Source organism: Dipodomys spectabilis, unplaced genomic scaffold (assembly GCF_019054845.1).
Source record: "Dipodomys spectabilis isolate Male_0828 unplaced genomic scaffold, ASM1905484v1 ptg000108l, whole genome shotgun sequence".
In the NCBI taxonomy this organism is placed as follows: Eukaryota; Metazoa; Chordata; class Mammalia; order Rodentia; family Heteromyidae; genus Dipodomys; species Dipodomys spectabilis.
Genome location: NW_024870785.1, coordinates 14132053 through 14154838, shown reverse-complemented (window position 1 = coordinate 14154838; position 22786 = coordinate 14132053). Strand labels below are relative to the sequence as shown.

The 22786-nt window shown below is 46.1% G+C and overlaps 1 protein-coding gene across 1 annotated transcript in view; it reads left to right on the top strand.

Moving 5' to 3' along the window:
- The first annotated feature begins 10485 nt into the window (after positions 1-10485).
- The window catches only part of Aldh1a2 (aldehyde dehydrogenase 1 family member A2), a 66430-nt gene continuing 54129 nt past the window's right edge, over positions 10486-22786 (top strand). The window contains exon 1 of the mRNA XM_042687665.1: positions 10486-10657. Coding sequence (XP_042543599.1) covers positions 10541-10657 — 117 coding nt within the window. The 5' untranslated portion in view covers positions 10486-10540. The remainder of the gene's footprint in view (positions 10658-22786) is intronic.

Below are 22786 nucleotides of genomic sequence, written 5' to 3'. Positions count from 1 at the left end.
AGTGAAGCAATATTATTTCTGTTGTTCTTCCATAATATCAAAGGATTTCTCGACTGTTGAAATTTGGTGTGCTGCTAAAGGACACTTTCAAATGAGCATTTTACCCATAGTTTTTAAACAGGTTTTACACGAGATACATGGAAAGTGGTAAAGGAGTATCTTGAAAGCATTTAACCCACTGTCTCAAAACATACTGATAGGAGCCGGGTGCTGGTGGCTCACGCCTGTAATCCTAGATACTAAGGACGCTGAGATCTGAGGATCACAGTTCAAAGCCAGCCTGGGCAAGAAAGCCTGTGAGACACTTATCTTCAATAAACTACCAGAAAACCAGAAGTAGTGCTGTGGTTCAAGTGGTAGAGCGCTTGCCTTGAGCTGAAGAGCTGAGGGACAGTACCCAGGACCAGGGTTCAAGCCCTATGACCAGCAACAACAACAAAACAAAACAAACAAAACCCCATAGTGATAGGGCATGTTGTCTACATTAACTTTATAGAATGAAATATTGTTTTCCTATCTACCTTGTTCAGCCAAACTGTTTGTGTGTATGTGTGCATTTGCACGCAGTTGGTTTTCTACTATTTGAGACACGTCTCCAACTCAGTTTTTTTCCATTAGTTAATTGGAGATAGAATGTCTCACACTTTTCTTCCCAGGTTGGTTTTGAACTAAGATCTGAGGATCTTAGCCTCTTGATCAGCAAGGATTTTTTTTTTAAACCAATCCTGGGGCTTGAATTCAAGGCCTGCACACTTTCTCTGAGCTTCCTTTGCTCAAGGCTAGCACTCTACCACTTGAGCCACAGCGCCACTTCCAGATTTCTGGTGGTTTATTGGAGATAAGAGTCTCACAGACTTTCCTGCCTGAGCTGGCTTTGGACCACAATCCTCAGATCTCAGCCTCCTAAGTAGCTAGGATTACAGGCATGAACCAGTGGTTCCTGGCAAATTTCTTTCTTTTTTTTTTTTTCCTTAATGAATATGTGGTTAGCACTGGAGTAGATCCAGGGTCCAAGAAAGTGAATAGAAAAAAGCTCTGTCTCTCAGGATCGTCTCACTCAAAATCAGAAGTCACAGAGAGTTTTGCTAAGTTTGGTGAATTTATACATCGTTTATCTTCCCTGGCTGGTATTAAGTACTTTGTTTGGCATGTCTGTCTCCAAGGTAGTTAATATAATAGGATCATCTTTCTTGTAGAGAAATCCAGAAGATCACAGAACACAGAGACACAGAGACTAAATAAGCTGTGGGGGGGGGGGGGGTTGATAACTCTCCAAGAGTTAGCGTGTGACAAAGTTAGGATGTGAGCTCTAATTCCTTGTCTTCCCTCTGGGAATGTACTGTTTTTACTGGCTCTTCCGCTGATCCTCATCTATGAATAGTGGACCATTCAGGGCTAAAAGTCTTCTTGTGAGAGTTACTGGGAGATTCGCCTTGGAATTCTACGATGATCCACTACTGATGTGTATGATACGATATAGATCCAGTTGATCTGATATAATGCGGATCAAGGAGAAAGATTGTTCTATGAAGATACTTTATGTCAAAAAAAATATGTCCACACATGGTGACAGCCCTGTGACCCCAGCGATATAACAGTTACATTGCTATAACCACCACAAACTACCATAAGTCTCTGACTTAACACAGGTTTTAGCATGTTACAGTTCTGGTGGGCAAAGGTCCAAGATGTGCCTTACAGGACTAGAATCAAGTTACCTGCAGAGCCGCGCTGTTTCTACAGGCTCCCAAAGGCTTCCTGCATTCCCTGGCTCATGACCCCTTCCTCCATCTCCAAAGCTCATTAGCTTTCCTCCCTCTTCTCTCCGCTCCCTGACTCTCTTACAAGTGTGTGATTACATTCCTCTCAGGACGTTCCAGGATATTCCTCCCAAGATCTTTACCTTAAGCACACCTGCCTTGTCCTCTCTTTTCCATGGACGGTAGATAGTCACAGTTTGGGGAAATTGGGTATGAACGTCTTCATGGATCATTCGTCTGTCCTCTGTACCATAATGGGATTGAAAGAGCAAGACAAGCAGGCCTCTTCGCGAAAACTGTCCCCCCCCCCCTCAAGTAAGCTCTCTTGCGCCCCCGTCTGGACAGTCTGGCAAAAACTCGAAGCTGTCTACAAGCATCACTTCATTCATACTGGAGCCACAAGGCTGGATGGAATGAATGGACATCAAAAAAGAAGTGCAGAAACTATATGTTAATTGTAGCTTTATTTACCATAGCTAAGATATGGAATCAACCCAGATGCCCCTCAGTGGATGAATGGATCAGAAAAATGTGGTACATATACACAATGCTTCCATCAGAAAGAATGACATCACCCCATTTGTAAGGAAATGGAAAACTAGGGAAAAAAAATCATATTAAGTGAAGTAAGCAGACCCAAAGAAACAAAGGTTCCATGGTTTCCCTCATTTGTAATAATTAGTATACACCTAGGATAATCGTAGCATAGGATCACAATAGCCCACTAGCCATGTACATATGACCATATAAAATGATGCAAATTGAGATGAACTTTATGATGTGGAAACAAGAGGTTGTTGTTTTGTGTGTTTTCTTCCTTTTTTTCTTTCTTTTTCTTTCTTTCTTTCTTTCTTTCCTTTCTTTCTGCCAGTCATAGGGCTTGAACTCAGGGCCTGGGCACTGTCCCTGAGCCTCTTTTGCTCAAGGCTAGCACTCTACCAGTTGAGCCACAGAGCCACTTCCAGTTTTTTCTGTTTATGTGGTACTGAGGAATCGAACCCAAGGCTTCATGCATGCTAGGCAAGCACTCTGCCACTAAGCCACATTCTCAGCCTGCAGTTATGACTTTTGTCTTTCACTTTTTTTTTTCCTCCTCTGGTTTATTCCCTGTGGTTTCTGTTTCTGATTTTGGTACCCTTTGTCTTGTATATAAGTTTATCTGATTTGGAGAAGGGAGGGTGAATCAGGGAAACAGTGGGACAGAGGTGAGCCAATGCAATAGCAATATTCACTAGAAACTACGTTGTACAACCTGGGGGGAGGGAAAGCAGTAGAAAATGAGTGAGGGGGATAACACTTCAAAAAGAAATGTACTCATTACTTTATGTAACTGCATATCACCTGTATATTACCTGTACAATAAAATAAGCAGTGTAGAGTTCAACCCTTGGCTACTTCACCATCTTAGAGGTGAACTACACAGGCTCCAAGGTATCAAAGGACTCAGTAGAATGATGAGTTCAAGTAGACAGGCATTCAGAGAAGAAATAACTTTCAAAAGTCACAGGAGCTGGGCACCGGTAGCTCATGCCTGTAATCCAAGCTACTCTGGAGCCTGAGATCTGAAGATCGCAGTTCGAAGCTAGCCCAGTCCGTGAGACTCTTATCGCCAATAAACTACTCAGAAAAAGCTGGAAGAGGCACTGTGGCTCAAGGAGGTGGAGTGCTAGCCTTGAGCACAAAGAGACTCAGGAATAGCACCCAGTCCCTGAGTTCAAGCCCCAAGACTGGACTCCCCCCCCCCAAAAAAAAAAGTCACAGGGGATTTTTTTTTTAAGGATGCTAAATTGAGAAGAAAACATCATTGCAACTTGTACAACGTAATTGGGAACAGCAAGGGACAAACCAGCATGACTAAAAATTCTAATTGGTTGTGTGGATAAAAGTCTTAAAATGTAGGGCAGGGGGAAGAAGAGAGAGGAAAGGAGAGTGAACAGAGAAAGGAGAGATAGTAAAGTGATCAGAGAGAAAGCTATAAGGACCACCAACCCAACATAAGGGAAATTGCTATGTCTATTAGATAAAGCCTAAGAAACAAAACAGGAAAAGCATTCAGACATAACGTATTTTTTAAAATCCTGAATTAAGTGAAAAAATGGAACCTTCAAATTGGAATGAAAAAATTATGTTCCATTATTTTCACCTATTTCAGTATCTTCCAACAAAGAAGCCTTTACAGGCCTGGAGAGCTGCCTAGTATTCGTATTTCTTTGGTTTCCTTTATTTTTTTTATTTATATGTTTGTTTGTTTGTTTATTGGGTGGTTATGGGGCCTAAACTCTGGGCCTGGGCGCTGTCCCTCAGCTCTTCAGCTCAAAGCTCTACCACTTGAGCCACAGCGCCACTTCTGGCTTTTTCTGCTTATGTGATGCTGAGGAATCGAACCCAGGGCCTCATGCATGCAAGGCAAGCACTGTACCGCTGATCCACTTTCCCAGTCCCTATTTGCATATTTATTTATTTGTGGGCTGGTCCTGGGGCTTGAACTCAGGGCCTGGGCCCTTTCCCCGAGCTAGCACTCTACCACTTGAACCACAGCTCCACTTCTGGCTTTTTTGGGGGTATCTAATTGGAGATATGAGTCTTCATGAACTTTTCTGCTCCTGCTGTGATCCTCCTATCTCAGCCTCCTCCATAGCTAGAATTACGGGTGTGAGAGGCCCATTTAAAGGCCAGTAGTCTGTCTTCAGATTTAAAGGCCACTGGTCTGTCTTCAGATCCTACAGCTCATTCTCAGTGTTCATCCTTTCTGATCTTTCTGCAATAACTGCATCATTCCTTTTCCCTTATATCTGTTGCAGGGGAAAGTCACATATCCTACAACTCTTGGCCTCTCTCACGAATACACTCAAGGTCGCTTCCCCGCGCTAGCATGATTACCAGGGCTGTGGTGTGTAAGTCATTGACGGTCAACCTTGTCAACTAGACAAATGCAGAAGAGGGCTCCAAAAAAGGATCCTTCTGAAATCAAAGGGAACTTAAGGGTGGGAGAAATCCCTAGAGCTCTCCAAAGGCCGGGGAGGAGGCCGGGCGATAAAAAGGAAAGGGCTGTGATATGCCACACAGGGCCACTAAGAAGGGGCTAGCGATGCCACAAGGGTGGCCGTGGGCTTCACCCTTTCCTCACCGAGCTCTGCATCTTCTACCTTCTACCGCACTGTCCTTCTCCCTGCCCTTCTCCCCGTCCTCCCCTGTTTTGGTCCTAGTCTTGGGCATCTCTCGAACAATGTAATGTAGCCCTGAATTTCAGGGACAAGTAAAGGGTACCCGATGAATTCCTACAGGGAGCGGAGAGCAGGAGTAGTTTGAGTCCCTAGTGAGGGGATGGTTGGGAAAAGTTGACCTTTTATTTTTTTCTTTTTCTTTTTTTGTCGGTTGTGGGGCCTGGGTGCTGTCCCTGAGCTCTTCAAATCAACGCTAGCACTCTACCACTTGAGCCATAGCACCGCTTCTGGTTTTTTTGGTTTATGTGGTACTGAGGAATTGAACCCAAGGCCTCATGCATGCCAGGCAAGCACTCTATCCCTGAGCCATCTTCCCAGCCCCAAAGTTGACCTTTTCTGTTGTTGGTCTCGAACCCCTTTCTACCTATTGTACTGATGATCAGGCGGCCCTTCTACATTCTACATGTGACCGGGCACCTCTTCTCCTCAACCTTGCCTCAACCCAAAGGCGAGTTGTGACTCCGGTGGGCCATGCAGTCAAGTCCGGCATGGAACTCACAGGTCATCCAGCACAGACTTCCCTAGCATCTTCCATTACTTGCCACAAAGCAGATCACCGGATTGAACCTTGCTGGTCCCAGGACCTGTATTTAGTGATGTCAGCCCCCCACCCCTACCCCAAGAGATTTTTATACTCAGGTGTTTGGGGGAAACCATGGGAGTTCCAAAATCTTGCACGACGGATGGGCCACTGGGATCCCAAGAGACACATGGCCCACAGAAGTGCAGAAAATGGCGGTGTTTCCAGTGCTTTTGACAGTACCTTTCTGTTTCAGAAGATCCCATTTAAAAACAGATCTTTAGGCCCAGTACTGGTGGTTGTTCATGCCTGTAATCCTAGCTAGTCAGGAAGCTGAGATCTGCGGATCACAGTTCCAAGCCAACCCGGGCAGGAAAGTTCATAAGACTTTTCTTTCCAATTAATCAACAAAAAGCCGGATGTGGAGCTGTGGTTCAAGTCGCAGAATGGCAGCTAAGTGAAGCACCCAAGACCTGAGTTCAAGCCCCAGTATTGCTCCCCCCTCCCAAAGGGAAGTTCATGCTGATTAACTTACATAATGTATTATTTCCCCTTTTCCTAGCAGGAAAGAAACTCTTTGTCAGACAGATGCTGCCATGCATCTCCACATTCATTAGCCTGTAATGAATCTATTAATTGAATATGTAAGGTGGACTAATTAGATGGACGACATTTCTACAGATTTAAAGGGTAATAATAAAAAACCAAACCAAGCATTTAAGACTTGATAAATGTGACCTGGAAAGTGCACGATTCTAATTGCCTTTGTTAATTTAGGTGAAACACATTAGTGGAAAGGTCAGGTCAGCCCATTTGAGGCTTGATGTGTTTTTCAAATACTAAATTAAAAGTAGCAAAGTGAGAGCACTGGAAAGTGTAAAGGAGTAGAACTCACCAAATCAGAGGTTACAGAGTAACCTTACACTGTGACCCCTTGAGCTTAACTGTGGCCCTCAAACCAGGCTAGGTCTTACAGACACCAGGAGTCTTTGCAAAGAGTTATCAATACCTTGGATCAACAGACAGATGGAAGGTTGGGGGGGGGCATTCCATTGTGCCTCTGTGTGTGTGTGTGTGTGTGTGTGTGTGTGTGTGTGTACATGTATACATGTGTATGTGTACTGGGGCTTGAATTCAATGCCTCATGCTTTCACTTGGCTTTTTTCATTCACGGTTGGTGCTCTACCACTTGAACCATTGCCCTCCATTCCAGCTGATTTTTGCTGGTTAACTGGAGATGGGACTCTCTCAGATTTGTCTGCCCAGGCTGGCTCCATTCACAGATCTCAGCCTTCTGAGTGGCTAGGATTATAGGGCATAAGCCACCCATACCCAGTGACATCCATATTTTTTTCAAGCTCCCTAAATGATTGTATTTGGGGCTGAGGTTGAAAACCTTTGGATTATTCCATAAATGGGCAGAAAGCCATCAACTCCCCACCCCCGTCCAAGCAGGAGTAGTATGGTGACATCTGTCTGTATCATGTGATCCTTTAGTTTTCTTGAAGGGGTCGGGGGCAGGGTGGACATTTAAATGCCTTTGGTTTTTCCTCTGTTTTCACATCTTTCTGGGCATCTACCAAAGAGTCACACATTGGAGATAATAGAGATTGGAATTTAAAAAATAGGAGGCAATCACAGCATTCCAAAGCATTTGGGTTTAGAAATCCCCGTTTTATAAAATGAGCTTACCGGACAACATGAGTCATCGCCACATTTAAAAGTATCAGAGTTCTTCATGGTATCATGTTACAGAAAATGTCCTCTTGATCTTTTGTGCTTCATATCTTGGTGTGTTGGAGGGTGTGTGGGGGAGGGGCTGCACTGGAGCTTGAACTCAGGGCCTGGACACCATCTCTTAGCTTTTGTTGCTCAAGGCCAGTGCTCTACCACTTGAGCCGCAGCTCCACTTTAGGCTTTTTGGTGTTTAATTGGAGGTAAGAGTCTCCCAGACTGTCCTGCCTGGGCTGGTTTTGAACCATGATCCTCAGGTCTCAGCCTCCTGAATAGCTAGGATTGCAAGGCGTGAGCCACTGGCACCTGGCTAGTGCTTTATAGCTTCTATGGCACCTAGTAGAGTATAAAGAGAATCAGTCACTGTCTTTCAGCTTGGATCCTCTTCTGTGTTTCCAATAGTCCTGGAGTGGATTCATTCCAGGCTCACTGTGGAATGGGGCACTGCCGTGGGTTTTTTGTGTTCTTTATACTCTATGCCTGAGAGTCAGTGATTCTGTCTTGTCTGTCTGTCTCTCTCTCTGTCTCTGTCTCTCTCTGTCTCTGTCTCTGTCTCTCTGTCTCTGTCTCTGTCTCTCTCTCTTTTTTGTTGGTCATGGGGCTTCAACTCTGGGCCTGGGCACTGTCCCTCAGCTCTTCAGCTCAAGCTAGTGCTCTACCACTCCAGCCACGGCACCACTTGCAGTTTTCAGAGTGGTTTATTGGAGATAAGAGTCTCACGGACTTTCTTGCCTGGGCTGGCTTTGAACCGCCATCCTCAGATCTCAGCCTCCTGAATAGCTAGGATTACAGGCATGAGCCACCACACCCGGCATCCAGTGAATTTTGTTTTAAAATACTGAACTTGTTTGCTTTGAATTCCAGGGTTGGTACCAGCAACCAGAGACTCACAGATGCTCTAAGAAAGGGGGCATACACCCTGCCTAAGAACCCCCCCCTCTTTAGTTCGGAGTGTTAAAACTGGATACCCGTGTCCACAGCCTTGCGTGTCTCCCTTTTTTGCCCTGTGCCTTTCACACAGCAAATCGTGTGGTTGAGAAGAGGTTCGCTTTCCCCATCTGCTGTTAACACCTCTGTCTGGCCTTCCTTCCTCACTGTCTTTCGGTCACAGAGGCAGGAGGGCCACAGGGACTCCTCATTCGCTTTGGTTTTCTAGTTCATAGGAACGTGGTTTCTGTCCCAAGAATTCTCACAGAATTCTTCAGGCCCAAAGTTCCCCAGAGTGGAATGCTTGTAGAAGCACAAAAGCCATAAGCACACCCCTGCCACTTGCTCAGTGGTACTGAGTGCCTCACACTCTCAGCACCCTGAGTAGTACTTAGATTCTAGGCGCAGGACATTTTCTGTGGCCCATTTAACTGATTCAACACTATTGTCTTTTTCTCTCCCCAAATTAAAAAAAAGGCCCTTTAGGAAAGTCTTTCCTGTAAACTGGCCTCTGTCTAACACTTATCCGAAGTCCCAAGATGATGTCCCTCCCCAAAGTTCCAATTCAATTTCCCAAAGATGATTTACTACTCTGGGATCCAGCACCTCCAAGTAAGCGCTGATGTGTTCTGTCGGAACCCTCGCCTGCACATGCGCCCCGTCAGCTGCAGAGGGCGCCAGTGCCTTTCCCTCGGGCGCCCGCCGACAGGACTGGCTGGCTGGTGTTGGAATTTCCTCCAGTCCCAGAGATGAAATACTGAGCTCATCCCTGTACCCAGATAGAAGATTCTAGAATGTGGATGAAGTGGACTCTGGGTCCTAGATCAAAGGCATATCGAGTTCTCATTTTTAATGTCGTTTTCAGGGGTTTCCCCCCCCCCCCATCCCCATCCCCAAAGCGGAAGATCCTATTTTAAAAGGAAAGAATGGTATTCTTCCCTGACAAAGGGAGGGTTTGGGAACGATGACCAGTGAGCAGTCTGCTCTGACCCTGCAAGGGTCCCCAGCAGAACGAGGCCACCAGAGGCTGGGCAAAGGAAAGACGCAGGTAACTAACAGCGCAGGGATTCTTGCGGTTCAGAAAGGCCACCGTCTCTCGCCTCTTCTTCTTCTTCTGGATGTTAAGAGAACAAGGATTATTAAATCAGCGTTTGGGTCTCAAGTAAACAGTGAGTGTCGACCTTACATGAAAAAACAAATGAATTTATTTTATAGAAAGTGCTCGTGAGGGGTCCCAGCATCCGAAACTCAGCCTGGCTGGCCAAGCAGCAGCAGCAGCAGCAGCAGCAGCACGGACAGCTCTTCCTAAGCTGCGAATACATTAACTACAGTTTCTCTAGAAATACACCTCGCGTGGAGCCCGCCCGGGTTACAGAGTTTTCAGGGGAAAACTTGATCGGAGGCGAATCCAGGGGCCAGCACGTCCCACCGGGGCGGAGGGGGGCCCCTGGCGCGCCCCGGGGTCTGCAGGGAAGCGTGGAGGATGCTCTGCGTCCCACCTCAGGGCCCTGGCTTATTTGTTTGTTTGTTTATAATACGTCAAACCACGTGCCTCTTTCTGATCCTCAGACGGAGAGAGACGGTGCAGGAACACGGATTCCGCCCACCCAGCACAGAGAAACGCCATCACGCGTGATTCACTTGGGGAGGGGAATTGAGATCCCAAGGGTGGGTGTCCCAAGGCCGGGCGGCTGCACAGCGCCAGGGGTAACCGCGCCCCGCGCCCCCCCAGTCCAAGCTGGGCATGCAGCTGTTGTCAACAACAGCCAGAGCTGCCGGGCACCGGTGCTCTCGCCTGTAATCCCAGCTCCTCCTCCGGAGGCTCAGTCTGGACATGGTGGTTCAAAGCCAGCTTGGGGGGGGGGGGGGACAGGAAAGTCTGTGAGCCTCATCCCCACCCCCAAAGCTGGACGTGGAGCTGTGGCTCCAGTGGTTAGCGCCCCAGCCATGAGCGGGGAGGGGGCGGGGGGCGAGGATTAAATCTCAGGGACGGGACGCAGGGTCCTGAGTTCCAGCCCCAGGCCCGGCCCCGGGCGGGGTGTGCGGGGGGAGGACGGGGGGGGGGGACGGGAGGGGGCGCGCGCGCGGGCGGCCGTGCGGGGAGGCGCGCGCACGAGGAGGAGGGGGGGGGCGCGGACTCTATGTAAATCGGGGCGGCCCAGGTGGGACGGGCCCGGCCACCGCCCCCCCCCACCCCGCCCCCCCGCGCCCCGGCCCCCCCGCGCACGTCCAATAAGAGCAGCCCCGGGGCCTGACACCTGCCTAGAATCCGGGCGCCCGGCCGCCCCGCGCGCACCGCCGCCGCCCGCTCCGCCCGCGCCGCGCCGCCCGCGCCGCCCCGCGCCGCCCCGCGCCCCCGCACCGCGGGGCCCATCATGACCTCCAGCCAGATCGCGCTGCCCGGAGCCGCGCCGCCCGACGCCGCGGCGCTCATGGCGTCCCTGCAGCTCCGGCCGTCGCCCACGCCCAACCTGGAGATCAAGTACACCCAGGTACGGCGGCCGCGGGACCCCGACCCCGCCTCCCCGCCGCGGGCCCGCCCGGGCCGGCCGCCCGCCCGCGCGGGGCCCCCGGACGCCGCCCGCGACCCGGCTCCCGCCGCGGGCAGCGCGCGCCATCGCCGGCAACGGCTCCGGCGCGGGCGGGCGGGCGGGCGGCTTCGGTTGCCGCGGTGCCCGGCGCCCGCCCCCTCGAGGGCCCGGCTCCCGCCGCGGGCCGCTTTCCCTCCCCCGGCCGCCCGGCAGCTCGCTGGGCTCCCGGGGGTCCCGGGGCGGGCCGGGCTGGGCGAGGACGGCGGCGGACCCGACAGATCTCACCCGGCCCCGGCCCCAGCCCCCGCGGAGCCCGGGTCGGTGTCGGGGTCTTCGCTTGAATTTGGTGAAGGCAGAGTGTCCCAGGGACCCCCCACCCCACCCCCACCGCGGAAACGCGCAGAGGGCGCGCCGTGTGCAAGTTAGAGAGTTCGCTTTTGCAGTGAAATCATCATCATCATCACCATCATCATCACCATCATCACTCCTCCTCCTCCTCCTCCTCCTCCTCCTCCTCCTCTTCTTCCTCTTCCTCCTCCTCCTCCTCTTCTTCTTCCTCTTCTTCCTCCTCCTCCTCCTCCTCTTCTTCTTCTCTTCTTCTTCTTCTTCTTCTTCTTCTTCTTCTTCTCCTCCTCCTCCTCCTCCTCCTCCTCCTCCTCCTCCTCCTCCTCCTCCTCCTCCTCCTCCTCCTCCTCCTCCTCCTCCTCCTCCTCCTCCTCCTCCTCCTCCTCCTCCTCCTCCTTCTTTCTCCTTCTTTCTCCTTCTTTCTTCTTTGTATAACAAACCCGGGCATCTGGTTTTTTGTGGTGGTTGATTTGGCAAGAAGGTTGGTGGTTGCACCACCAAAAATTTTAAAAAGGAGGGGGGGGGGTGAGAAAGAGGGAGAGAAGAAAAAGAAAAAAGAAGTCAAGCAAAAGAAAGTACACGGCTGCTATCCAATGGAAAGTGAATGTACTTGCTTTCCACAAATTCGACATAGGGGGGGAAAAAAAGGGGAGTCAGTTTTGTGCTCAGTCGGGCTGGGGTGCGTGTGGGGGGTGCGCCTCGTGTTGCAGGTCTAGATTGGATTTTATTCCTCTTTTTCTATTCCCACCACAAACCAGCGAGCGTAAATACATTGTGCAGGCATCGGATTTGGCTGGAAGGCATCTGGCCATCCGAGCCGACTCCAAGATCCACTGGAGTTGGTGGAGAAATAAATGGTTTGGTTGTGGCTTCCGTGGTTGGAGGAGAAAGACTTCTTTTCCTTCCACTCCCTACCCTTCTCCCCCCCCCCCCCCAAAAAAAATCAGAAACATGGAATTGTCACTTTGATTGAGTGTTAGGATACCATCAGAGGATTCGTGCGTCCCTGGGCCGATTTAGAGGGATTTAAGGTACCTGTTAGCTCTTTGGAGATGGTGTGACAAATTTTTTGAAAGCCGCCTTAATGACAGGTCATTAATGGTTATAGCCCTTTAGGCCTTGTTTGCATAACAATGCTGGTATTGGGTGCCTGCGCTGTGGGCTTAAAACAGCAGAGAAAGCCTGCGACATAAAAGTTGAGTTTTATGAGGGTCTCTAACCTCTTGAGGGGCTCTTCAGAGGTCTGGGATGGGGCGGGGGGTCTACGTGTGAAAAGGAGGGCCTGACCCGCCCCAGGTTTAGGAGGGTTTGTTTTCATCTGACTTTAGATCAGATTTTCCTCCTAGCCACTGGAAGTCGTTTTGTTTTGTTTTTTTGAATTTTTTTAAAAGGTATTCACTGGGTGTCTTAAGAATTTCAACGAAAAGCTGTTCCAATATTCCAAAAACCAACAACTGTCTCCTCTCTTTTCTCCTCTCTGGCAGCTGATTTATAGCTAATTGGAGCCTTCAGTGTGGAATCTTATAGTCGGGAAAGACTTTTTTTTTTTAAATCGAGTATCCTCTTTCCCTCTTATTACAAAGAAAAACAATCGGAAATGAAATAATGGATTGTAATTCGATTCTTAAATTTGTGGGGAGGGGGCACCTTATTTTTGTCTTGACAAACAACCCTCATAAACACTGACTGGCACTAAACGAAAATCGAGCTCTTTCACAAGAACTTGTAAAATCAGGTAATTGTGACCAGTGCCTTCAGTTCCCTTCCCAGGTCTTTAGAGAGACTTACTAAATTTCCTAAGACAAGAATCTTGGATGTGCAGTTTGTTTTTATTATTTAACATCGACAGGGAAGGTTGTAGTTTTGATAGCCGAAGGTAACGGCTGGTTTTTTGGTTTGCTTTTTTTTTTTTTGTTTTTTAAGTTGAAAGGAAAAAAATTGAGAGAATTTTTGAAATTCACTTATGTTAGGAAGGGAGGAAATGAATATTTTCAAACAGAACAAAGAAGGAAGAATTCTTGGTTTCACACTCCTTTAGACTAACCATGCCATATTATATTAGGTAAAAAAAAATTTAAGGTAATGGGGTAAAAAATTTTAGTATGCCTTAATATCTGTTGGAAAACACATAGAAAACAAACAGTGTCTTTATCAGAGAACCATTTTATTGTGCACCGTTCAAGTGTCATGTTCAATAGGTCTTTACTGCAAGATATTCCAGTAGGATTTTCTCCATGGCTTTCCAGTGTGTTTATAAAGTCATTACTTACAAATAATGCATCCGATGAGAATTTTAACAAGTGTGTGCTTGAATACGTTACACCCGTGAACTTGTCTGGGGAACCAGAATTAAAAGTTACTGCTTTTCCCTGTCAGTGATCCACTGGAAGTACTACAGAATGAGAGTTGAGTTTTCCAGTAGGGCGAAGCTGCCAAACCCATGACTTTGTATTGTTTTCTAGGCAATTATATTCCGTTGTTAAAAAAAAAATCTGTTCACTTTTCTCAAGGGTTAATGTCCATTTTAGACTGAAGGTAAGTGGCGAGACCTCACTTAATATGTCTATTTCTGATTTTCTACTACTGTGAGCGAGACCCGAGGCTTTTACAAATGTGATGTGTGCCAAAGGAACATGTTTTTTGTCTTCAGGACTGTTAGGAAGAGTAATAAGTGGCTGGAACTGTGGAGGGTCTCCGTTGGGAGCTGAACGTGTATGAATGCACACCATTGGTTGTGTCCTAAGGAGATGGTGAAACTCGAAACAGCTTGTAGCCAATTCTGATTGCTTTTAGCTGTGCCTTTATGAATTGAATTTTTCCTAAGTTGTCACTATTTTATCCCATCTAGTTGTTCGAATTTGGTGTGGTTGACCAAATTATTACGGCATTGTAAAATCAAGGCTTAGCCATCAACTGACTGTCCTTGATTTCAGAAAACATCTCCTGCAGCTTCTTGGGGGTCTTTGTAACTCTCTGTCTCTCTGTCTCTGTCTCGCTGTCTCTCTCAATTTATTTTTTTTAATTGTCTTTAAAGTAGTTATACAAAAGGCTTTCAATCCTACAGGGCAGTTTATAACTACAGTGCGTCTTGAAATGTGTTCTATTTATCCTTTTCTGTTGGCTCCATCTTCTGGATCTCCTAGCACCCCCTTACACACACACACACACACACACACACACACACACACACACACAATCATTTCAACTTAACAAAGGGTTGAGTGCTCTGATGTGGGGAACAGGAGCACTGGGAGGAAGGGGACCTGTGTCAAGTACTAATCTCCTATAGTAGAAGAGAAAAATAAAAGGCAATCACTTGAAAAAGCAGAGCTAATATGCATTGGTTGCCTACCCTTCATTTCTCTTTTGTATTCATTTACCAACTTTTTGCTCAGCACAGACCGTTTTCTGGGGTGTGAGTTCACATGGAAGGGTCACACGTTTTCTACCAATCCAGACTTTCTTCTGCTCCATTTGGACTATGGGAACAAATGTCTTCTATGAGTTTAAGGTCACGTGTGCACACATGCGTGTGCTAGTATTAAGGCTTGAACTCATGCCTCTTCAGCTTTCTTGGCTTCTTGGCTCAAGGCTGAAGCCCTGTCACTTGAGCCATATCTCCATTTCTAACTTTTTGCTGGTTAATTAATGGATGTAAGAGTACCACAGACTTTCCTTGCCTGGGCTGGCTTCAAACCTAAATCCTGAGTTCTTTCTCAACCTCCTAAGAAGCAAGGAGGAGCTGGGATGAGGCATTAGCACCTGGCTGGAGCTTAAAGGTCTTAGTGGAAAGATAGAGTGCCTAAAACTGATGTCTGGCAATAGGTTAGTTGATCAATTAGTAATAAATAATGGTAATAACCCTTCTAATGTCACAGACAGTTTTATAGGTACCTTTATTTTATACAAGGCCAAAATTTTCATGTATATTTTATTTAATGATGGCAAAACCTTTTGGAGGAAAGACAAGAGTAGAAAGCAATAGAAATCATTGATACGGAATAGCTTGGCTTTGACTTTTTAAAGACGAAGATTTTCTTGCCATATACCGCACTTTTCTTGCCTGCATTTTTTCAGAGAATGAGCTTAAATCTTTATTTTTGTGTTATTTCTGTTACAAATATTGAGAGGTTATGACACTAACCGACTTAAGGTGGTTTTGTTTCCTTGACGTTTATATGTATTTATGCTGGTCTTGGGGGCAGATTAAACTCGGGGCCTGGGTGCTGTCCTTTAGCTTTTTATGCTAAAGGCTAGGGCTCTACCACTTGAGTCACTTCTGACTTTACCACCTTTTATTTTTCTGTGGGATTTTTTTTCAAGTTCTAGGACATGATTTTTGCCTATCCAGAGCATAATTTTCATCAAAAAGATGTGCTATCAGTCCAGGTGTTTCATTTCAAACCTTTACCATGTTTTGTCTATTTTGATAATAAATTGTGGATCAAATTGCTTGTTTTTAGGGGACTTCAGAGTTATAAAAATTATTTTTAGAGAGATTGAGGGAAGGGGTGACATTGTCCAAAAAGAAATGTACTCTTCACCTGATTTATGTAACTAATCCCTTTGTACATCACCTTCATAATAACAGTTTAATATTTTTTTAAAAAATATTTTTGAGCTGGGCACTGGTGGCTCGTGCCTGTAATCCTAGCTACTCAGGAGGCTGAGATCTGAAGATCCAGGTTCTAAGCCAGCTGGGGCAGGAAAGTCCACGAGACTCTATAATCTCCAGTTAACCACCAGAAAACCAGAAGTGGCCCTGTGGCTCCAGTAGAAGGGCACTAGTGTTGAGCAGAAAAGCTTAGGGACAGAGCCCCGCCTTAGGATCAGCACATGCACACATGCACACACGCATGTGCACGCACACACACACACGCATTTTTGGAACTATATATCGTTTTGCTGTTTGTATGATCTCTATTTAACCCCAGGAAAGCTAGACAATTTCATGGTAAGATTTGGATTTGATATTTCTCCTGAGAGCTCCGCCCCCTCGCCCCATCCCCCACCCCCAGGGCCTTCTGTGACATAGCTTTCAGTTACCATATGGAATGATCATTTGCTGAGACCCTTCTGATCCCGTCCTTCTATACAATGATGAAGGGTGGGTTTTTTGCTTTTGTTTTTGTTTTTCTGTGAGAAGGCTGAAGATTCTCTGAGGAGTCTATTCTGTAAGACCTGATTTCCCTGTGTAGCCAGGCTTCCGACCAGCCAGAGTTGCCTATTCTTCCTCTCCCTTATCAATGAAGCATAATGGCCAAGAGGGTCAGGCCAACAAGCATCTCAAGCCTCAACACATGGTCGCAGTTCTGAGTCTCAGTTGGATAATGAAACATACATGTTTATCTTTTCAGCGATTTTACTGGCATTTTATGGGGGGGGGGACGGCAACACCTAACAGATTGTCTGCCCCGCTTTTGTAAATAAAGTTTTATTGTAACACAGCCACATCCATTCAGTAGCCTATTGTCTTATCTGTGGCTTCTTTGGGTCTACAATGGCAGAGTTGTAGTGGAGTCCATTTTAGAAAAAGTTGGCAAGTTCTTGACTTTGAAAACAAGAAAAGACCTGCATTATGAATTAAAATAGGCCTTGAGTCGGGCACTGGTGGTTTATGCCTATAATCCTAGCTACTCAGGAGGTTGAGATTAGAAATTCAGGATTCAAAGCCAGCTGGGGCAGAAAAGTCCATGAGAGTCTTATTTCCAGTTAATCACCAAAAAGCTGGAAGTGGAGCTGTGACTCAAGTGATTGTCAGCCTTGAGCAATAAAAAAGCTGAGAGATGGCACCGAGGCCTTGGGTTAGCACACTACCACATGAACCCACAGCTCCACTTCCAGCCATTTCTCCTGTTTAATGGGAGGTAAGAGTCTCACAGACTTTCCGTGCCAAGCTGGCTTTGAACTTTGATTCTCAGATCTCAGCTTCTCCTGTAACTAGGACTACTGGCAGGAGCCATGGGCGCCCTGCTGCATTTCCTTAATTTCTTTATTCCCCGTGACAGGTCATTTCAGAGTCATTCAATTCTCCAGAAGCACCACATCGAATGCACAGAGTTGACTGCCATAATGTCACCTTGGTTAATTTTTAATTGCCTTGCAGAATTATCTCCATGCTCCATCCCACTGAACTTTTTAGATGCATGGCATTCTCCAAATTGGAAGCTTCTCCTCGTTAGCATTTCCCTATTACTTGTTTGTCATACTTTCAGATGCATTTATTGTTTAAAAACTTTTTTCTTAATGCAACGGAAGCACTGAGCTACCCAAATCTTGACTCTTTCCAGTGTATTTACAGCAAGGCTCTATGAAGTCACATAATTGGAAAACATTTCAGGCTTTGAAAATGCCCCCTGGAATAATAATGGGGGTGGTTGCAGCACCCTGACTTCTGCTGGACTCTCAACTTCCCTGGGGGTAAATGGGGGGAGGGGGGTTTAATTGCCCTCAAAACAATGTGGTTAAAAATTAGAATGTCTGGGAGTAAACACTCTTAATTGTAGTCTATTTGCTTCAGTTCAGCTCTATTGCTTCCAGAAGAAGCTATGCCCTGCTTTCTTTCTTCCCTACTGTCTGGCTTTTGGAGAGCCAAATGAGCAGATTCTTTATTCCCCAAGTCTTGGGAAAGAAAAAAAGCCTCCCACTGTCTAGGTGGACATGGAAATACCTGTAATCTTATCTATAAGAGTATAGGGTATCACTGATAGGAAAAAAAAATCTCTTTCAAGCAAAAAAAGATAAGGGAGGTGGTTCGAAATAATTTTTAAAAATTATGTATATGGGAGTGGAGCTGTGGCTCAAGTGGGAAAGAGCTAGCCTTGAGCAACAAAGCTCAAGGATAGCTCCCAGGTCCTGAGTTCAAGTCTCAGGACCAACACACACACACACACACACACACACACAAACTACATGCTAATTTTCCTACAAACTATCCTTATTTTCTTCCCTTCCTCCCTGGCTTTCCTCAAAGGAAGCATTTATCTTTCTAATAGGTGTATACAGCCATATATCCATTAGTATTAATACACATTAGGTGTTACTGTTTCACAGGCTATTTTGCTTAAGCAGTAGCTGTCAGCCATTTATCTCTTTCTTCAAGGCACTTTATTCTTCTTAGCGTCATGTGTGTTCAAGGCTAATCCGTGTTGTTTATTTTTTTGCTATCCATTGCCATTGTTGCATATTCCATTCTATGAGTGTATCCAATTTCAATCATTCTGCCATGGACATTGAAGACAATCCTAACGTATTGCTGTTAATGGTGTTTAGGGTGATTGCCCCTGGGTGTGGCCCGCTACTTGCCTGGTGCTCTCCAGCTTCTAGAACATACGCGTACAAAAGAGACTGCCAGCTTATGGAATATATTGTCTCTGAAACTGAATTAGGGATTGCCAGATTTCTGGCTCACATGGTTATCCTGCTGTCCAGCATTCTATGTCTTCACCAGACTTGGAGTTCTTGTACTTATCAGACTTTGCCAATTTGATCAATGTGAAGGGATCTCTCCTTACCGTTTTACTTTTATTTCCTTGATTTCTGTGAGATCAAGAATCTTTTCCTATTTACAACCTTTCTTGTAAATTGCCTAGTTTATCATTTGCTTATTTATTTGTTGTGTACGTGCTTTACTGCTGATTTGTAGTGATATGTGTGTGTGTGTGTGTGTATTTGAACTTAGGGTTTGGGTGTTGTCCCTGAGCTTTTTTGCTCGACTAGTGCTCTACTACTTGAGCCACTGTTCTGTTTCCAGCTTTTTTGGTGGTTAATTGAAGACAAGAGTCTCATGGGCTTTCCTTCCCAGGCTGGCTTTGAACCTTGCTACTCAGAGCTCAGCTTCCTGAATAGCTAGGGTTACAGGCATGCGCCACAGGTGTTTAGGGCGTGTAGTGATTAAAAAAAAAAATTCAGCATCGCAGTCCAGCATCGCAGTCCATTGTCAAGCTATATTGTGCCAACATCTTTTTCCTAACTTTCTCCTCCCTTTCTCTCTTTCGCTCCCTCTCTGTCTCTGTCTGTCTGTCTGTCTGTCTGTCTCTCTCTCTCTCTCTCATACACACACACACACAGACCACAATTTTGAAAGGCCGAAGAGACCACAATTTTGAAAGGTCGAGTCAAACAGATGAGTTCTTCATTGTGTGTTGTTTATAAGTGTGGAGAAGACATCTATAGTTGACATTCTGAAAAAAAGAATTCCTTGGAGAAAATATCTTCTTGAATAACTGATTTAGTGCTGTGCTTTAGCCTGTTAACGTCCTGGAGAATTTTCCTTATCCCTTATATCAGTCTTGGCATATAGCACAGTACTTCGTGTTTTGTTCCTGTTGTAACTCCGGTTGGAGTTAGAGCTGCTGTTACACATTTACCTTTGTGTTTGGATTTCATAGGTCGTTTGAGCTAGGTATGTGTTCCTCTAATTCTACAGAGTTATTGTACATGAAGGGTGGAATCCACCCCTCTGTGTCTATAACTCTGTGTGAATAAATGCCTAACAATGTTGCTTGCATAACTTGTTTTTAAGTGAACTTATGTTCTTTGAGTAACTATAGTAGTTGCTTGTGTTTATGGATGGTGCAGTTTTGCTGTGTTGCTTGTATTTTCTGGGTAACTCTCCACTCCTCTGCCAGTATTACCTTATATATAACCCACTCATCTTGGTATTTTTGAAGCACATAGCTCAGCAGTGGAAATTCTTCAGAAATGTCCAGTGCATGAATACTCTGTGTGTGTTTCTTTTTTTGTGTGCCATCCTGGGGTTTGAACTCAAGGCCTCAGGGCTGCCCATGGGTTTTTTGTTTTGTTTTGTTCAAGGCTGATGCTCTACCACTTGAGCCACAGCTCCACTTCTGACTTTTTGGTTAATTGTAGATAATGGTCTAACAGTCTTTCCTGTGTGGGCTAGCTTCAAACTTGGATCCTCAGATCTCAGCCTCTTGAATAGCTAAGAGTACAGATGTGAGCCACCAGTATTTGGCTAATATCTCCCTTTTATAAGGAGAAAATCAATCATATTAAAGTTTAGTATTTTTTCCAGGCTCAGTAATAATAGAAGGTAGCAACACCAGTATTCAACTTTCCTTTTCCTTCCTTCCTTCCTCCCTCCCTCCCTCCCTCCCTTCCTTCCTTCCTCTCTCTCTTTCCCTCCCTTCCTTCCTTCCTTCCTTCCTTTCCTTTCCTTCCTTCCTTCCTTCCTTCCTTCCTTCCTTCCTTCCTTCCTTCCTTCCTTCCTTCCTTCCTTCCTTCCTTCCTTTCTTTCTTTCTTTCTTTCTTTCTTTCTTTCTTTCTTTCTTTCTTTCGCCAGTCCTGGGGCTTGATCTCACAGCCTGGGCACTGTCCCTGAGCTTCTATTGCTCAAGGCTAGCATTTTACCACTTGAGCCACAGTGCCACTTCCGGCTTCTGTGTATGTGGTACTGAGGAATCAAACCCAAGGCTCTATGCATGCTAGGCAAGCACCCTGCCACTAAGCCACCTTCCCAGCCCCCAAACCAAGTGCTTTGACCGCTGTTGCCAAACTAAAGTCAGTATTATGCTCGACTACCACCAGCAGCAGTGTGAACCATGAAGAAAGGTAGCGGGGATGGGCTGAAGCCATCTGGTACTTTAGGTTTGAATCACCTGGGTAAGTGTGATCCTTTTGACCATGCCAAGGAGCTTTGTATCCTCACCAGTTAGTCACACACCACCCCTAATAACACCTGTTGGCTTACTCGTCTTGCATTTAAAAAGTGGTTTTCTCAGTCATGGAATTGAAGATTCAGATTTGTGTGGGGTGAGGATGTGTGAGGGTATTGAATGCAGACACATGCTTCGAGTCTCCTGCTCCCTCCCCTCTCCTAGCCATCATCTTGTGTAAGTAATTCGATTATTACCTATGTGGGAGCTACACCTGCCACCACGTCCTACGGCGCCTGTTCTGAGCAGTCATCTCTCCCCACGGCTGAGAAGCTGTCAAGTCCCACTGGCCTCAGTGGGACTGCATAATGGGAAATTCACATGGTCTCCAAAACCTTTTAACTAATCAGCATTCCAGGGCATGATGTTCCTACCAGAAAATACCGACAGAGTGTGTTTTCGTTAAGTTGGATCTTGTAGGCTTCAGATTTCGGTTTTCACTTTCAGAGGGAATACCTTTCTCTTTCTCCTTTACTTCCCGCGTGGACTAGCTCCTCCTTTTAATCCTTTTCCTCCCTCCCTCCATCCTTTCCTCCTTGCCTTTCCCTCCCTCCCTCCCTCCCTCCCTCCCTCCCTCCCTTCCCTCCCTCCCTCCCTCCCTCCCTTCCTCCCTCCCTCCCTCCCTCCCTCCCTCCCTCCCTTCCTTCCTTCCTTCCTTCCTTCCTTCCTTCCTTCCTTCCTTCCTTCCTTCCTTCCTTCCTTCCTTCCTTCCTTCCTTCCTCATTTTTTAATGGTGGTACTGGGGCGTGGAGCAAAAGCTCTATCAAGTGCCAACCCCCTCCAGCCCTTCTGTCTCTTTTTAAAATTTTCCCCCAGGTGTCTCTGTCTCGTGCCTGTCCAGATATCCTCTCAGGACAGGCCTGAGAGGCTGCTGAGAGCCTGCTTAGACTCTCCTACTTCCACACAATGCTTAGGAAAGCTTGGGAACCTTGGCTCGCTGGTCCAGCTGTTGGCCTAAAGGGTCCTTAGGGAAAGCAGAAGCAGCGAACCTGCAGTATCCACATTTGACTTCTGCGATCCCTCTCGAGAATTGAGTAATTACTTAATGGATTGAATCGGTGACACACGCTATTCCAGATAACAGGCTGGGTTGCATTAAATTAACCTTCACAAATGGGTATTTATTGGTGTACTCTTGAAAGACTACATGTGTTGGCTGTAATTGCCCTTGCACGTTTCTCTGGGCTGGTCGGTATTTGTACTGTGAGTGAAACGTTTCTCCGATTGACGCCTGGGTGGTGGCTTTAGCCATTTAGTGACGTGTGTCGTTGCATTCGACACATTGAGCATAAATCCTGTCTTGTAAACAGCAGGGAGACTAATGAGATTTGCCCACATTCTGGTGTCATTACCAGGAGCTCCAACCGAGAAAAAGAGAAAGCTTAGGAAAAGCAGAACACAGAGCAGTGGAATTTGCAGCTCTCACTGGTCTGAATTAAGCCGAGAGATTGCACCACAGCATGGAGAATACACACGCACACAAATGTGTGGGAACAGGAGTGACGTTCTGCCATAACAGAAATCAAACATGTTTGCTTTCAGTGAATGCTCACCAAGTCACTAATAGTTCAGCTGTAGAGAGAGATGATGTGGGGCTTATTTGTGATTTGAATTCTATATTGTAGAAAGAGGAAGAGGATTAAAATTAAATATTTAGTACGTATTAAACGTATTAAAGTAAGTTAATGTGATAGCTTACTACTCTTTGCTTCCTTGGAATTCCTATTATTTTTATTACTACTATTAAATAATGTCTGTGTTCGATAATGTCACACCCGGGAATATTCTTAATGCTTAGATTAGTTTCCTTCCTGGACTTGAAGTTTTCCGGAGAGCTGGTAATGATGGCTGCTTCGACACATTGTGTGGTCCGTACATCTTTGTTTGGGCAGATGAATAAATGAATTTGTGTGTGTGTGTGTGTGTGTGTGTGTGTGTGTGTGTGTATTAGAGAATAAGATCAGGCATAGTGGAGTAATAGATAAAGTACCTAGACTACTAAGTAAACTCCACCGTAAAGTGTTTTGAAATAACTTCTTTTTTACATATTTCCATTAGATTCCTGTGT